This window comes from Neodiprion virginianus, chromosome 3 (assembly GCF_021901495.1).
Source record: "Neodiprion virginianus isolate iyNeoVirg1 chromosome 3, iyNeoVirg1.1, whole genome shotgun sequence".
NCBI lineage: Eukaryota > Metazoa > Arthropoda > Insecta > Hymenoptera > Diprionidae > Neodiprion > Neodiprion virginianus.
In genome coordinates, this window is record NC_060879.1 from 28,256,938 (window position 1) to 28,274,060 (window position 17,123).

Here is a 17,123-nt window from a genome sequence, read left to right on the forward strand (position 1 = left end):
AAGCTTGACTCATGGTCAGCCCAAACCTGCTTGTTTCAATAATGCATTGAAAAAACTTTCAAACTTACTTTCAAACAAATACTTTTGGATGAAGCTGAATATAAATATGAATGCAACATTCTTTAATTCAATGCGAGGCTCGAGACATTACAGTGAAAAAGAAATGAATTATTCATGTATCTTAATCTGAGAGTTCTACCTAAAACATGTCTAAATTATATCAAAACTACCTCTGCACGCTTCACGCGGCAACCCAAACCGTTGGGAAAAATAAGGATGGAAAGCCCATGCACATGTATAAGTGTGTTAATCTATCGATTTACATACTATATTGTTTATTCAGTTCAGTAGCACCAATATGGTGCCTTAATGCACTATGTTATGAAACAACTGGGGGTTGAAAAATTATGATTCTACCTGATTACTTTCAATTACTGACATCGCGTTATTTCCTATTTACGAATACTGATTGATGCTAAATTAGACTAGAGTGTTATAAGTCAACATTGTTTAAGTTAGCAGCAGAACCGGTTGGTAAATCTGGTGGTAGAAATTTACCTATTGGTTGAATGGCCTTTCGTTGTTCAGCCAACATTCTCATTTCCTGTCTAAGCTTACCTAAAATTGCATGATTTGGCTGATTTACCAAAGCCTTACCCTGTAGCAGCGTGATTTCCTGTTCTAACTGCTTTTTTTCTTTGAAAGATTTTACACTCCGTGATCCGTACAATCTTAACAGTGAGCCCCATGACTGTATGTGCGGATGTAATCGTTGCAAGATTGCTTGTGCTGCACGTTGTTTACCATCTTTTTTATTTCGACATACCTTTAATCAACATTTTAATTCATAGAAAAACCAGCACAACCCACTAACTCATTTACTAAGATATGTTTTTGCAAATCTTACACTATAATCTACGTTACAATCCATTTAATTGTGCCTGTTAACTTCAGAAAATATGTATTAGAAGCAGTTTGTTACTTACCACAGTAGCTTCATGTTTACCAACACGCATTGTGAACTCATTGCGTTGGTGTTTCAACGTATTGACAGAATAGTTTATATGCATATCGCCAAGGCCAAAATTCCTCTGTAGACAAGTAATCAAAATTGCATGAGGTGAAGGCTCTGTCGTTTTTGCACAAAACTCAGCTACCCGTGGATCAGTTATTGTAATTTCGTCAAAGAAAGAGAGGTCAGCCTCCGATGTCCCTCGTGAAGCCTTGAGAGCCCTATTAGAATTATTTCCAGTTCCGTCTCCTGACTCTCCTGAAATCTTATCACGCATCTGAGGAATTAGGATTTCGAGTGTTTTGCGGGCTGCATTGGCTTTTGCTTGTTTTTTGCTGCTACCGAAACCACTGCCATATTCCATTTCATTTATGCATACCACTGCTGAGTATGGCGTCGACGCATTTTCTGCAAATTAATGTTTTACTTTTTATTTGTGTATTGGCAGGATAAAATTATTTGAGAAACGTGAAAAACTATTCAATTTATATGCCGCTTTTGCATATTTGAGCATATTTTATTCACAATCAAAGAAACCGCTGATATTTATTTGTAATACCTCGTAAACAATCAAAAATAATCATTCACAGCAGGACAAATGAGGATCCTTCCAATAAGAAAGAAGATAAAGGTCTCACCTAACTCCTTAAATTTATAAGTTGGCTGCTTCTTCAGAGCATGTTGTACATATTCATGCAGAATACACACATAACTTTTTCCAGACGGATTCATAATCCAGTGTTTTGGAGGCCTTTGTCCCCCACTATCATCACCTGCAATTGTACTATTGTTCCCAGATACTCCAGCTCCACCAACTGGAAAGGTTATTAATTTGGTGCCATCAGGTAACGTGGGCCGTTCCAGCTGTTTGCGATGCTTCTTGTTCTTTGTAAACTTTCTTCGTGCTGACCACGACCTACATGACAAATTTTCAGAACATGTTCAAGATTGTTATCCATGAAAATCAACCATTGCTTCTGAACGTTTCATTTTGGCCAAATAGAATGTAAAGTAAAAGCTGAGTGAAAATATTTAGACGTACTGAAATCTCATGACTTTAATTGCTTTGAAGCGAAACAAAGCTTGACAGTAATTTCTGAGTTGTTCACTGTCTAGAGAATGTGCTGCCCTATTTTCTTGAATAGTTTCAATTTTAGCACTGGGTAAGCTACACGTCTCTGCAGCAGGTTCTTTTTCTCTTTCCTTTCTTCTCTTTTCTTCTTCTTTTTCTTCCTCCTGCAATGCTCTTCTGTACTGCAAGCAGGGCACAGCACTGACAGGTACTTCATGCTTACGCACACTACCTGGTCCAAGGAAATATGGTTTAGCTAATGTACAAACACGACTCTGCTTGTGCAAGTATAACGGTAGGCCACTGTTGTGGGTCACTTGAACCCACCCTTCTGGTAGAACGTCAAAGTGATTGTGACCAATTTCTGAAAATTTAACATACATTTTTATATAATATCAATCTTGTAGTACTTTTGGATCAAAGAAAATAGAAAAATCTTATCCAGGTTTCAGAGGATCAAAGTAATCAAGTCCTTGCTGATTGAAACAACACTTGAAAAATAATCAAGATGTGTCACATCAGTTTTTGAAAAGTTCCAAAGATATTCATATAGTCAATGCCTCTTTAAAACATTACTTTTTTTTACTTCATGAGCTTGATAATAAGTTAAGTATGCTTTTAGTAATTAGAATTTTGCTTCAATGATGTATGAATGTTAACAGATTTATTCAATTATAATATCGTACCATCTAAAACCAATTTTTCTTTTTCCTCGTACGGCATTGCGTCTGATTTTTTTCTACGCTTTCCTTTAAATTCGTCAGGCAGACCTGCAAAAAATAACTAGATATTAGTAATGTATATTCACAGTGGCAGTTCTGACTCGCATTAGGTGATACTTCTGATGTAAAGCATTTATTTAAGTGAAAACTTGGCAGTCAATAAAATTGTGAACTAACCCTCTTCGAGCATGGCTTCTATTTCTTCATCTGGCACATCAGAATCCATACTATCAGTTGATTCTGTGTCAGAATCAGAGCCACCTTGATCTGGGTGTCTTTCCAAATCATCGAGAACGTCAAAATGTCTCAATTCATCATTGGTACAAGGATCATGTCCACTAAGATTTGAATCATTGTCGTTACTCTGGTCATAACCATTTTGTACATTCCGGCTACTATGTTTCGAGAAATCGCTGTCTTGTTCGAAATTCTCTCGATTAATGTTGTAATTTGAATCAGATCTAAGAACACTTGTAAAATTCATGCTGTCATCCTCGTCTGATTGCACATCCAGGTTATTCTTGAATGGGCATTCCACAGGTTTTCCCTCTTCCATATTTGGCAAATTTGCATCTATAGTACTGACCTCCTCATCTAATCTCAATCTCTTGGGAGAGCTCTCATTGTCAGACATGATGCCAGGTTTCAAGTGTTTCCCAATATGCTAGGAGATCAAATTAAGATGCTACAGACATGAAGTAGTGATATAATGGTGGTGAATGCAGCGTACACACGGAACTGTTGCATGTGGCAAAATTATTAATGTTTAAGTTCAAGGAAAGTATCGAAACGATCAATCAGTGAAATAGACAAAGCTGCATTATGCTCTACCTTGGATCTATCCAACACAAATATTACAAGAATACTAATTTGGTTGTTATAAAATATACAGAAAATTGATTTCTAAACCTTGGTAAATGAACAATGGTAATTTTCATACCTCTTAATGAAAAAATGAAAATGAAAATGATTCATCATATTTTACATAAAGTGCCCTTATTTCTCATCAATATGTATTATATATATATATATATATATATATATATATATATATATATATATATATATATATATATATATACATATTGTATGTGCGGTCATGTGTATTTGTGTGTGTAATATATATAAATATTTATGAGACATAAGGGTGCTTTATTGATTAGTACGTATATGTATATATATACACACTGATTTATATATATATGTATGTATGTACATACGCCCATAGAAGAGTTGGATAAATTTTTTTTAAATATTTATATAGAGTATAGATATATAGGTATGCATAATATAACTTAGGCAGAATAATAACATTTACTGTGTTGTAATTATTGCATGTGGATTCAATTCAAGCGTGTTGTTTGGCTGCACCACTTTCACCAATGACACCAAAGTCCAATCAATTTGGAGCCATTCAAGAAGTGGCAACGAAAATTGGACATTTGCATTGATGTTAGCAGTTTGTAGCCCGGTATATATCCACAACAAAATGCTAGACGATTGAATGACCAGAGGCGAAATAAACTGTAGCAGTTGATTGATGATTTCAGCATTGTGTCAGCTTGTTAGCCCCAGGACTAGACAGAGACAACATAGAAAAATTGTTTCCGATACTAGTCGGGGCTAGCTGCTGGCTATTTATCAGTAGTCATTTCACATGGACCAAAGTGTGACAAGTATCTATGGCAAACGAGTTAGTTTTTTTAAATATGTCTTTTAAAAAATGCTGAGCGGAGGAGTTTAGGTAACTCTGATCACAGATAAACTTGACATCGAAGTCAATTTCTGGCCAGATTACAAATCAGATCCTCTCAAAGAATCAGAGTATTTACATTGCCATATTTTTTAAAATTCTCTTAGACGAACAATATGCGTTGTCACAACTCTTTGCAACCATCAATTGCATTGTTTATCAGGAAAAAATCTGAATTATACTACTACAATACGATTGCGTCGAATCAGCCCATACTTTTGATACACAATCGTGATAAATTAAAATTACATATCGCAATACCTGATTTATCGGTTATCGATTTCAAGCAGATAGATTCGCACTTCTAAGCCACGAATTACTCGTACAGCGGTATAATCTTAACTTTCATTTCTCCCAACTTGTCTTGCGTGCAGATACTTCACGTCTCATACACGTACGCCATCTTTTTATACGCTCCGTCCTGATCGCATGGCTACTATGAAAACTATACAAGGAGTCACAAAGAGCACTACGTTACGTTAATTTTTTGTACCTCGCTAGTGTTCTCTTTGAAGGGGAGTGTCATTTGCAGGGATGCTCAAGATCGACTAATCGATCACATACACTTGTCGACGCCATCGACGCCTTTGTGAACACGAAATATTTAAAAATAAAAAATCGCCGCTAACTAGGTGCCATGGTCATAGGTATATAAGAAATGTCTATGGCCATGGTGCAGCTCAGCCAGTGTTGCCAACCGTACGGTCAGCACCGTATTTATACGGTAATTTTGCCTCCTGTACGGACATAACGGTCCTGCTTGACTGTACGCTAAATGCATGTACGGTCCTGGAAAAATTCTAAGAATTTAAGTTATTTTTGGACTCTCCTCTAATATCGCAAAAGAATCAGGTACGGAAGTATAAAGAAACTGTCCGAGTAATTCACATTTCTGGTTATATGTTTTTAATTATTGATACAAAAATAAAGAAAATAATATTTTCTCCAAATTCCCAGCAACTCCTTCGTGTAATTGAAAAATTCACAATCTTTATCGTTAGTTTGAAATATTCTTGAACGTAAGAATGTCAATAATTTGGTTAAATCCTGTCTGGTCCTTGAGAAAAGGAACAAAATGAACAAAATCTTGGTCATTTTACGATCATAAAATATAAACCACAAAAATGTACTCCGTGAAATCTTTGTATACGGTTGTAAATTCAAAGTACGGTCCATTTTCACATTGGGTACGACCTATGGCCACCAGAGGGTTGGTAACGCAGCCACAGCAGCGGCGTGGCTTATGGTCAGGGTGGTGGCTTGGGCTCAGCTTGGCTAAGTAACTTGGTAGTTGAAGGTTGATTAATGCGGGTCAGTAATTTTGTTGGTGTATCAATACTAATCAGTTGAGAAAAAAGAACAAAAAATAATCAAATTTGGAGAAGAACCTATTTATCAGTGATTGACAAAGTTTGTCTCAGTTTAGCCGAAGAAAGCAGACCTAGAAAATTTTTAATCAAACGTTCCAGTGCTGAATAGCTACATATAAATCACACTACACGCTCAGGATGTATGTAAATTAAGATCATATAGTATTTCCCGCAACAATATTAAACCTGATATTTTGATATTATTACTCTTTGAATCATATTTGAAACACCGCATTGCGCCCGTGCGACACTTCTTGATCAGTTTCTGTTGGTCTCTGAATGATTCTGAGGATTTCGTATTTTTACAAAGTAGTCTTGATTGTAGACTTCTGAAATTATTTACGAAGTGAATTGACATGTTTATCTTGACTACAAAATTTGTGAATCCCAGTTGTGAAAATATTGGTTACATGTCACAATACTAGCCACCTGTTGATTAAAATTATTATGTTAAAGCACAGCTAGCAACATGTCCAGCACATCGCAAAAGCACAGAAACTTCGTAGCTGAACCAATGGGAGAAAAGCCGGTGACTGAACTTGCTGGTGTCGGTGAAGTTTTAGGCAAAAGATTGGAGGCGGCTGGTTTTGATAAGGTTTGTGCAACAATTGTAATCCGTAATTGTCACGTGTTTGGTTAACTACACGTGGTTACATTTACCATACATATAGCCTCGAAATTGTTACTGAAGAAGACATCACTTTATACATCGTAGTAACAAATTTTCAACTTCTAATTTGTATGAAATTTCGCACAGGCTTATGTTGTTCTCGGCCAATATTTGGTTCTGAAGAAGGATAAAGAGTTGTTTCAAGAATGGATGAAAGATACATGCAGCGCAAATACAAAACAGTCTCAAGATTGCTACCAGTGCCTTTGTGATTGGTGTGAAGAGTTCTTGTAAATATTAGGCAAAATGAGTGACATTTTTTTACTTTTGTAAATGATTGAAGTTGGTTTTTTTTTGTTTTTTTTTTTTTTTTTAACAAAATGATCTTTCATATAACTATAACTTAAAAGCATGTTCTACCAAATTCAATTGTATATAATCCTTACCTGTACTAAAGATGAATACAAATTTTAACCAAATTTGATATGCTTCCAGTCATCCTTCTTATGGTCTACAACGCAAAGTAACCAGTAGCATATGATTTGTGGAATTTTATTATCAGATTTTTACATAAGTATAATAATTATCTACATAGGTACTTTACTAGGAATTACATTTGAACCCAGTGTGATGATTTGATAAAATGCACACAGTCATTGGCAAATGCCTGAATACGTGATGGGTTGCCTTTTGACTTTATTATTCTGCAAATGTGATAACTTTGCAGGAAAGAATAAAATTATGGAAAATTCTTGATATTTTTCATAGTACGATACAATGATTCAATTCCCTGAAACCTCTATTACTTGAAACGATAGTAATTATGATGCACAATTTCTAATAACTCCAATTTGGTGTCAATATCTTGGTATTGGATTGGTGTATCAGAGAATGAAAAACTATAAACAATTACTCGCAATACTACAACATCACTTGAACTTGTGAATTAGACTAATTAAAGCTTCCTCAAGCTCGTTGGTTTACAGTTTTGTTCAAATCATGTCGTCGGTTGTTTCTCAGCTGCGTTTTTTACTGCCTACGAATAAATTTCTCATCGATCAGCATAGGTATGTCTTGTAGATCTGTGTTAAAAATCCAGCCATAATTCTTAACCCAAAATACTTACCTCAGCAATACTCTCAGATACACCAGCTGGAAGGTTCAAGCCTTGAGCTTTTACATGAGAGTCTAAATTATTTAGTACAGTTGGTTCTATGAATTCTAGAGGTATCGTTTCCATTGCTTTTTGCAACACAGCTATAGATTCCTGATATTTATGTTCTCTACCTGTAATGATGATAGTATTTCAAATACCTGATGTCATGTAAGTAATTGATATTACATGCTGCTTCATAAAGTATACGTACAATATGCCGAAATTAATGAAGCATACATCAATCCCTTTATATTCTGACTGATATGAGGATTTTTATCTGATATCTTTACTATCTTTTCAAGAATTGTCGAGTTTTTCATGGCCTCGATATTTTTAGCAACTAAAGTGAACGGTAAATCTGGCTTGTTAGATAAATACTGAGACCATATTCTATGTGCTTCCGGTTGTCCATTTGTAAACAATTCTACCCACAACATTTCTACTGGGTCAACAAATCCATGTGCCGCGTATTTTCCAGTAAGGTTTATATCTGGAAGAATTATTTTCCTTATATAATCCAAAAAAACAGTTGCAAAATCTTATGTCAGCAAACTGTTTTACACAGCGCAATAAGTTTTCAAATATTTTTACAATTATTTCGGAACAAAATGTTCATGTAAGAAGTATGCCAGCAGGCGTTGATATTTTGACAATATACAACCACCTCTGAGTGGTGATGTAGGAATGTGTGGTGTTACATGAAGCCAATTTCTATTCTCAATAAATGTTATACTCTGGAATCACAAGACTCTTGGAGGTGATGTTTTTACTCCTTGGATTGAAATGGGTAGATGGAAATGATAACTTACATCTTTCCAGCAGTTGAGAATTATCCTTTAGTACATATTTTGCCAGGACTTGTGGATATCTGTGTGAAGACCGCTCACCAGCACTTTGAACAATTGTTTCTGCACTTGCCTCCAACGAATCCAAAAGTTTGTCCAATTTCCCTAATTCTGCATATGCTCTGCATAAATTGTTTTGAAATCTCACCCTCACCTTCATACTCTGTTTACGAAGCAAACGAGTTAAACATCATTCTTGCTACATAGGTATGCAATGAATGAACATAACCGATTTTATAACAATAAATACAGAAGAATAAATTTTAAAAAAATAAATAAATTAATAAATATTACATACTCTGGACATCTTTTCCTCAATTTGTTTCAGCAAATGTTCATTTCCAGTTTCAATCATAGCCTTCATCAAACTATAGAAAACTCTAGAAAGAGGATATTTATTTCCTTCTATCATACCATAGGTTATCTCAACAGCTTCATCTAGCTTTCCTTGGTCTAGCAATGACTGTATCAATTCAGAACTTTCTTTGACGCCTGTCATCCTCTTTGGTCGATTATTGGTCCTAAACAAACTAAAGTATGAAAAGTGTTCCAGAAATTAAATTCTTATAAATTTTTTTATTCATTCTTACGTTGTATTCATTTCTGAATTAGAATGTGTACTTTCATCACTGATACTATTTACAGACTGTCGTTTTGCGTTTTGCGTTGTGGGAAATTTTTCGAAATTTTGTAACACCGGTACTTCAAATGGAACAGGTTGATTGTTTCTCTTCAAAAGATCAGCCAGAATAGCAAGAAATCTATCAGAGGGTTCAATTTCTTGTTCTATCATTTCTTGCCAAAATTTGAAGGCTTCTTCCCAGGCATTTTCATTGTCTATTAAGCAATCAAATATATATATATATATACACACACATATGCACCAACGTCAATTTAGCCTATTAAGTTTGAGATATAAAAGGTGGTTAGTCAGAATTTAAGACATTTATATCATAATGCTAACAATACTAACTGTAACAGCATATCAAGTCATCATAAAATTCCGGTACTGCTTTTAAGTGTGGTATGTCTTTTAGTACCGAAATAAGTTTTTCTAGAGAACTTGTCGCTCCATATTCTCTCCATCTTTCAGAGTGAAGTTTTAGTTTTCGAATGTTTGGAAACAAGGCGGGAATCTGGAATTATAAAACTAGTAATAAGCTTTATTATATGATTCCCATTGACATTTATACACGTTAACTTTTAACTGAAATTGCATGAAAATTTTTGATAAAGCAATACCTCCAAAATCCTTTTTGCTTGACGGAGACAATCACATTCTATAAAGTTCAGAGCAAGATCATACAGAGAATTAGGTTCACCATGAATTTGTGTACTGAGATCAGTCATTCGTTGCAAAGAAGTCGCATCCTCAGCTAATATGAATTTTTTAGCTAATTCAGACTTATAAGGAGTAACTCGGTATGTTTCACATATTTTTTCAAACATTTTTAGAGCTTCTTTCAGGTCATCTCTGTAAAAACCGTAAGGATAGCAAATACTTTGACATTTCACTGCTGATTGAGAAAATGTTTGGAGCAGTACTGCAAATTTGTTGAATAATATTGTAGAATATGGTAAAAACGTTAGGAGTTGTTGCGATTTCATACAGACATTTTTGGCGATCAATTGTCAAATCATTCATAGGTAACGGCCATTAATTACCTGCAAACGTGCACCTTGATTAGCATTCCCAGATATGGAGCAGTGAGTCCTATATACTCTTTTTGTACAAGGGTATTAAATATTGCATTAACAGCTTCAACATTCCCCAATTCTGCTACACTCTTCAGTATTTTCCACCAAATTTTTTTTGGCCCACTATCTTTTTTGGCATCAATATTTGGCATGTTCTTCACATACTGTACTGCGTCTGCGACAGAAAGTTCAGGAAAGAGATTTAACTTAAATACGAAGATACTAAGCGACAGTTGATTTACAATATTATTGTTTCAAATATTGAACGTGATGAAGATGTTTCAAGTTAGTAAGAACCTTCGTTAATTCACATTTTCAGAAGAGGAACTATTTTATAACCGATCTTACCATTGATACGATTAGCTTTCACAAGAAGACTGATGTACTTTATGGTCGTATTTGCATCCAGGACATATGTTGGATATGAAGCGTTAAGAGCTGAGATATACTGTTCAGCTTTATCCAGCATTTCTACATTGCAGTAAGCATTCACCAGTGTCTTGTACATACTTTCAGTAAACTGAATACCATCTTCTTTTAATTCCTGTAAATGTACCAAAATAATTCTAAAGTGATTAAGGTTTGACGATTCCTACACTAAGCTGAATTTACAAAACAGAAAACGCATCGTATGATCAGGTGACACATATGAAACCACACTATTTGCAATTAGATAATTGATGTTTTTACCTCCACCAATTTCTCAAGATTTGCTATATCTCCGCTGCGACTGTATAAAAGTAGTAGACGCTGTTTTTTGGCAGAACTTGCTTCAGCATTCTTCGAAGATGTGTATATTTCTTGCTCTAGATTCTGAATTTCCTGTAAAACATAAATGCAAGTGAGAAAAACACCGTCTTCCAGTGATGTGTGGTGTTGATTGTGATATAATTGCATGTCTCATATCATCGAATAATGGGACAAGCATTTTGATAGTGAGTCAAGAAGACAAGTATAATATGAACATATTTTGTTGTATTTCCATCATTGTCATATTCGAAATAAATGTGAAGTTTTTGTGCTTTGATTTAGTGAAACAGAAAAAAATCGAAAGATTTTTGCAGCTTGCACAGGAATTTATAGTACTTACCGAACGAATGTTATAATTTCCGGATTTGTTTCGTGACATGAAACTATTCATTTTTGGTGGCATTTGTGAAGCTAATCTTTGGGAAAGAGGGAATGCACCAGTATTACCAATATCCAAACCTGCTTTCGAAAGCTCGCTGTAAATCTAGTCAGGTAGGTAAAATTTATATCACATTTTTTGTTTGGTTTGTAAATTAAATAATAGTCTTGGAAACCTGTGAATATTCGGAGAAGTTTCAAATTTAGTTAGTACGTACTTGAGCTTGTAAGTTAGATTTATCCTTTTTTATTAACAATGCGATCTCAGAAAGATAAAGCTCGATTACGTCATTGCAAACCATCTTTTTTTTATCATCGTCCTCCATTGTTTTCATTGTGCGTTCACACATGTTACCAAGTATTGTAACAAATGACTCAGTGTCTCCTGTTTCTTTTAAAGCTTTCACAAGTGGTCTACAAAGTGACTGTACATTATAAGAAAATTCGTGCTTTGTACCTGGAACATGTAAAATAACTTAACTTAGGTTCAAAATAATAGTTCTACTCCCATCTGACATACATTAATTGCACATTGATCTTGCGATGAATTTTTTATGCTATGAAATGATTACACGAAGCTAAGAACTGCTAGATATACAGGTGAATCTAGGACTATCAACACATAGGTCTCCAACGTATTACTCGCGAAAATATGCGACTGAAAAGATTTTACTTCGCACAGGAAATTTGTCCTTTGCGAGTTACAACTGTTTGAATTTTGCGAATCCAGTAGCATCTGATGGCTTACAATAGGGCTGGTCAATCGTCATTTGACTATCATATGCTTGGCAGCTGTTCTGAGCCATTAGATGCTACCGGATTGGTCAATTTGAAACGGCTGTAGTTGGCAAACGATAAATTTGCAATCAAAAGTAAAAAAGGTATCAGTCGCACATTTTTAAAAGAAACACATTGGTAGCCTGCAGGGTGATAGTCCTGAGTCGCCCTGTACATACAATATTGATGCAATATATATGAAAGTAATTATTTAAATACCAAATTTAAACTATGGTTTACTTATGTAAAGGAAAATAGGCAAATAGATATATTCATACAGAAATCAGCTGCTTCTTTCAGCCTCATATCGACGATCAAATGGTAGACAATTGCATATGCGATAGTCCCTGATGCTGCACCAGTCAGAATTAATTCGCTAAAAATTTCGTCGGGTGTACCATTCATACAAGGTATAATATAATCACGTAAGGTATCTGGTGTGATGACCAATGAAAACTCCTGTTGAATGGTTTCCACAAGGTCGAGAATATCTGGCCAATGAAAATTGAAGAAGATTTTTCCAGGTTTTTTTACAGTTACTTTAGAGAGCAATGTTTAATCATACTAAATAACTTAGCTCATATCGGACTCAAAAAGTTTAATCAAGACAGTTTGACGATAAAAAATTCTGTATATTGTTATACCTTTATTTGAAAACTTCAGTGCAATAAACAATGGCCAAAAGTAATGTGGCCTTATTTCTTCACCAGAATCGCGTAATGTATTTAGAAATGCTAAGCTCCCCTCAACATCTCCTTGTAATAGTTTAGATTCCAAACCTATGTAGAGAGCTCGAGAATTAATACCCTTGTTTGCAATTTCATTGCACATATCGATGAGTTGTACAGCAGGCTAAAATGTATAAATTACAAAATAAATAGAAAGTATGGTATATATCTTGAAGCAACTTAAGCAATAATAATGTACCACATAGAGATAATCTTATACTAAGTGTGCTTAAGGGTAACACTTCTCTTAGTTTTTGATAAATATATTTTATTTAGTTTTCTCTCTGAGTAAAAAGTTCGAAGAACGTTTTGGGCAGTACTAGATTGAAAAGCTCTTGCTGGGTACATGGCTGCGCAGCTTGGAGCAACTTGTCATACTCTGCTTATTATAAGAGATGCTTCAATCAAATTTCAACGAAGTTCGTAGTATACATGCATATCATGGACTAGGGACCAGAATGGCGTAACCCCCAAAAAACTAGATATCCTGCCATAAGGGCGAAACAGCAATTTTTAACATTAGAGCTCCATAAGACAAAAATCCAAATGCAATCTGCCAGGAGTGCGTAAACCACAATGCTATTTGGCCTGGTGCTGCTATAACAGCGTAAGTGAAATTATTTGAAAAATGACGATAGACCCTTCTGCCTAAAGATGATACAAATACTAAAAATCGTAGACACTTGCTTCCAGAAAGATGTAACTCGTAAAATTAAAATATGTTACACGCTTCTCTGCCGAAGTGAAATTATAAAGATAGAAGTTGCTTTTGAATCTTCATCTTATGGAGCTCCAATGTTAAAATAGCTGTTACGCCCTCTTGTTAACCAAAGTAGTCTTCAAACGAAAAATCGCTAGTTACACCCTTCTAGTTCGCACAACCTCTCCCAGTCCTCAATATGTATCTAATGAATAAACTTTTTGTTCTAAATAACTGCACGACGAATTATGATGGAGTTTTGCAGTTTCCAGACCTTGACTGTTAGAAACAAATAAGAATTTTGCATTAAAATAATAATATCACTCACCAAGTCAGCTTTAACAAGATTTTTTAGCAGTGGACTACCAACTTGGCCTTTGTCAACGTTTGGTATAGATCGTAACACCTGCATAGCAGCTTCTGCTTGCCCAGAATGAACTAATTTCAAAATATGATTCAAAGCATCATGGAGGTAGCCAACTTCCTTAGGCATTATAGAAAGTATCTGCAAGATATTTCCAGATCATTACAATTGGAAATTATTGCATCAAGCAAGAAAGTTATATTCTTAGAAAAAACTAAGTTTATGTACAAATCCTAGTACAAGACGAGCAAACAGTTATTTGTATTGAATTATATTGGTGATTTGTGTTAAAACAAACTTAGTTGTAAAGCTGACCCTGTCAAGCTTGCTTTACACCAAACAGCCAGGATTACGAATGCAGAACAACAAACTTGTACGTCAGTCTATGTCTTAGATTTATACATCCAAAGTATCCAGAATCGTTACAGCAAAGATTTTTCCAGAAAGACAAATTGTTCATATGAATATAATTTTGTTACGAATAATCATAATGAATTGCTATTTCACAAATGTTTGAGCGGTAAGATCAATTTGTCACTTCACCTAATTTTTTATTTAAACAATGTATCCAAAAACTCACTGCCTCAACATGTTGAGTATGTCCACCGCAGGCTAAGGAATTAATGACATCCAGAAAATCTGCGTCTAACAGATCTATATTGTTTGACCGGCACTCTGAAATTGTACGGGTGATAGATTCCATATCGCCATGTTTTGCATAGCCGCAAAGAAGTTCTTTGTATGTATCGGCTGAAGGTTCCGAGCCAGCGGTCCTCATTATTGATAAAATTTCAGCTGCACTTGTCATATCGCTGTAAAATGGTATGGGAAATGTAGAAATATTTTATACTGTAAAACATTTTTAGTAAAGGAATGGGACAAAGTTAAGTAAGTGGTACTTTACATACAAGACTCCAAGATTACCAAGCAATAATTAAAATATAAATGATGCTAAAATACATACCCTGCTTCAGAATGCCCCCTGATTAACGCAGTGAATATGTTCTCATTTACGGACAAATTTTTTTCTTTCATAAACTCTAATATTGTACTTGCTCCTTCGATATCCCCTTGCTGACAATAACGAGTAATTAATCTTTGGTACGTAAGCTTATTAGGTTCGATGCCTGCTTTATCCATTTCAGCCAAAACTTCAGCAGGTGAAAATGCATACTCGTTTTCAATGTATACACGCAGCAGGGCATTAAAGTGAGATACTTCCAATTCAGTCCCTTAAAATTTATTCTTCCATGTATATTTATAATATCACAATATAGAAAAAAAACCTAATTTGCTTATTAAGTACGTAATACTACAACCATATTCATAACTATTCAACATGTAACATGTGATTTATAAACACTTATTGTGGAAAAAATTAAATTGAACCTTTCGATTAAAAAACATTAGTATAAACATGAGCCACCCATGAGACATGAAAATCAAATACCACTTAGATATTATGTGATTCATCAGAAGAAAAAAAAGAAATATTACTTAAGTAGCAAATTTTGGTCTTATTCTGGTTACATTAACTAAATTGCTTTTCTGTATATACGTATTACATTTAAGTGTTAAATTTCAAACTCGTTCAGATAAAATAATATGTATACATACTTTTCAACTTGTGGTGTTAGATCTAAAATAATATGCAAGAGAAATAATATTCAAAGCTATTTTCACAATTTGAACTCTTCTGAAAAATTCAATATTAATTTCTACACTTTCTATGATTTTCGACCCCATGTATACTATACTGCACCTTAAAGAACATACCTGAATTTTTCAAGCTTTCCCATATTCGATTAGCAATTTCAGATTTGTGTTCTGGTAATTCACTAGCCACCAAGTTTCCGCAACATCGTAAGAGCATAAGGGCTTGGGTACTACTAACAGATTCTGCAAAATTCATGTAAACATTAGGTATGAATTCTATCTGCGATAACAGTGAATGGGTATTAGCCAAAACATAACTTCAAATTAAATTAAATTTAAATCCTAAACAATGTAAATACATGAAAAATATCATTTAAAACAAAACTATCAATTCTCACTGCACATGTTGAGCTAATTTATTTGATGAAAATGAAATATAATACGACATTAACATATATCAAGATTTGGAAATTTGTCAATGATAGGAATATAAGATAAAACCTAGAATTACAATTCAATATCTAGGTACAAATATGCAGATAAACCCCAAGACTGCGGAATGAATTTGATAAGCTTATGAACCAATAAACAGTTATTTAGTACTGCATACACACATACAAGATATTGTCTCAATTGAATAAACAGTGAAAGTAAAAAACAACGTACTCGAAGATTGAAATATTTTAAAGATTTGATCCAATTTGGTCCCACGTATCTGTCCGTACTTCCTGACATCAGCTTCAGCTTTTCGCAGGGACAATTCAAGAGCAGAGTCACCTTCCACTTGTTTGACAGCCACTTGGGTAGCCAGAGACCTTTTGAGTGAATGATGAAACGGGTTTATTGCTATCTGTGTAACATGACTGTTATTGCATTAAAATATATTGAAATTAACTTTACTTACTTGACTAACGTTGAAGGTGCAATGCAGTGCCTTTGAGAAAGAAGAGTAACACAGGCATTATATTTCACGTGAGAGAAACTAAGCTTTGTCGTAAGTTCGGCAAAGTTGCGGAAGTACTTTGATGATCGTAATATAGTTGCCATTATTATACATGTGCAGATAGATTGAACAATTTGCTATCTCCGCAGGATAACGATGCCCGGGTTACATGAAGGAGTCACCGAAAAGAGCAGAAAAGAGCATGAGAGGTCGCTCACAAATAATACAGATGGCTAGAAAGCTTTGCGATCTTTGAGAATAGTGTCTCGCCATATAGTCACAATAGATGGCATCTCCTGTAGCATCATCAAAATCATAGATATGTGCGTTGGCGATGACTGATAACTTTCCATTACAGTTTTTTATCCTACCATAAAAAATGGAGAGGCAATCTCATTTTAAATTCGATAATCCTTGTCAGGTATTCGTGGTCTTCGTGGTATTGACGGTTGAGTAAAGATTGCTTTGCTGCGAGTGTGGAAAATTTTCCAACTTGTCGCGCCATCTAAACTATAATCTGCAATAAAACGTAAGGTTCTTCTATTTTCCGCGGTACTGTTACCATAATATCTGAGGCAGCCGTTGCACG

General features: G+C 34.7%; 3 protein-coding genes across 9 annotated transcripts; 1 reads left to right on the top strand and 2 right to left on the bottom strand.

Annotated features, from left to right (window-relative positions):
• Positions 1–17: 17 nt before the first annotated feature.
• On the bottom strand, positions 18–5,235 carry LOC124300262 (microprocessor complex subunit DGCR8). Of its 4 annotated transcripts, XM_046754148.1 has the most exons (8): positions 5,053–5,165; positions 4,821–5,004; positions 2,984–3,470; positions 2,771–2,854; positions 2,055–2,448; positions 1,651–1,928; positions 987–1,420; positions 18–826 (listed from the first exon to the last, which is right to left on the bottom strand). In XM_046754148.1, exons 3-8 carry the CDS (start codon positions 3,438–3,440, stop codon positions 494–496), a joined length of 1,980 nt encoding a protein of 659 aa, XP_046610104.1. In that variant the 5' UTR covers positions 3,441–3,470; positions 4,821–5,004; positions 5,053–5,165; the 3' UTR covers positions 18–493. The 4 variants fall into 4 exon arrangements, with proteins under 4 accessions (XP_046610104.1, XP_046610102.1, XP_046610103.1 ...); XM_046754146.1 differs by lacking the exon at positions 4,821–5,004 and having other exon boundaries at positions 5,053–5,235; XM_046754147.1 differs by having other exon boundaries at positions 4,821–5,215.
• A 540-nt stretch (positions 5,236–5,775) lies between these two features.
• LOC124300271 (barrier-to-autointegration factor) lies at positions 5,776–7,423 on the top strand. 2 transcript variants are annotated; one of them, XM_046754176.1, is made up of 3 exons: positions 5,776–6,069; positions 6,386–6,524; positions 6,687–7,423. In XM_046754176.1, the coding sequence occupies exons 2-3, from the start codon at positions 6,399–6,401 to the stop codon at positions 6,831–6,833; spliced, it is 273 nt and encodes a 90-aa protein (XP_046610132.1). In that variant the 5' UTR covers positions 5,776–6,069; positions 6,386–6,398; the 3' UTR covers positions 6,834–7,423. The 2 variants fall into 2 exon arrangements, with proteins under 2 accessions (XP_046610132.1, XP_046610131.1); XM_046754175.1 differs by having other exon boundaries at positions 5,778–6,069; positions 6,391–6,524.
• LOC124300259 (leucine-rich PPR motif-containing protein, mitochondrial) lies at positions 7,076–16,756 on the bottom strand. 3 transcript variants are annotated; one of them, XM_046754141.1, is made up of 21 exons: positions 16,496–16,748; positions 16,258–16,406; positions 15,712–15,834; positions 14,900–15,167; positions 14,516–14,747; positions 13,900–14,076; positions 12,788–12,995; positions 12,422–12,634; positions 11,585–11,823; positions 11,329–11,472; positions 10,929–11,060; positions 10,587–10,782; positions 10,206–10,413; positions 9,783–10,014; positions 9,514–9,676; positions 9,131–9,377; positions 8,839–9,061; positions 8,505–8,703; positions 7,907–8,185; positions 7,666–7,826; positions 7,076–7,575 (listed from the first exon to the last, which is right to left on the bottom strand). In XM_046754141.1, exons 1-21 carry the CDS (start codon positions 16,636–16,638, stop codon positions 7,537–7,539), a joined length of 3,975 nt encoding a protein of 1,324 aa, XP_046610097.1. In that variant the 5' UTR covers positions 16,639–16,748; the 3' UTR covers positions 7,076–7,536. The 3 variants fall into 3 exon arrangements, with proteins under 3 accessions (XP_046610097.1, XP_046610098.1, XP_046610099.1); XM_046754142.1 differs by lacking the exons at positions 14,900–15,167; positions 16,496–16,748 and having other exon boundaries at positions 16,258–16,367; XM_046754143.1 differs by lacking the exons at positions 7,076–7,575; positions 7,666–7,826; positions 7,907–8,185 and having other exon boundaries at positions 8,604–8,739; positions 16,496–16,756.
• Positions 16,757–17,123: the final 367 nt, after the last annotated feature.

What these genes read in the sequence shown, in the direction of transcription:
- LOC124300262 (XM_046754146.1), bottom strand. Translation starts at nt 5,085, where the DNA reads ATGACACTCCCCTTCAAAGAGAACACTAGCGAG. An exon ending in ATTAAAGTCATGAGATTTCA is followed by an intron (nt 1,929 to 2,054) that starts GTACGTCTAAAT and finishes TTTGTCATGTAG; the next exon opens with GTCGTGGTCAGCACGAAGAA. An exon ending in GTAAACATGAAGCTACTGTG is followed by an intron (nt 827 to 986) that starts GTAAGTAACAAA and finishes TGTTGATTAAAG; the next exon opens with GTATGTCGAAATAAAAAAGA.
- LOC124300271 (XM_046754176.1), top strand. Translation starts at nt 6,399, where the DNA reads ATGTCCAGCACATCGCAAAAGCACAGAAACTTCGTAGCTGAACCAATG. An exon ending in AGGCGGCTGGTTTTGATAAG is followed by an intron (nt 6,525 to 6,686) that starts GTTTGTGCAACA and finishes AATTTCGCACAG; the next exon opens with GCTTATGTTGTTCTCGGCCA.
- LOC124300259 (XM_046754141.1), bottom strand. Translation starts at nt 16,638, where the DNA reads ATGGCAACTATATTACGATCATCAAAGTACTTCCGCAACTTTGCCGAA. An exon ending in ACTGAAGTTTTCAAATAAAG is followed by an intron (nt 12,635 to 12,787) that starts GTATAACAATAT and finishes TTCATTGGCCAG; the next exon opens with ATATTCTCGACCTTGTGGAA. An exon ending in AATCTAACTTACAAGCTCAA is followed by an intron (nt 11,473 to 11,584) that starts GTACGTACTAAC and finishes CTACCTGACTAG; the next exon opens with ATTTACAGCGAGCTTTCGAA.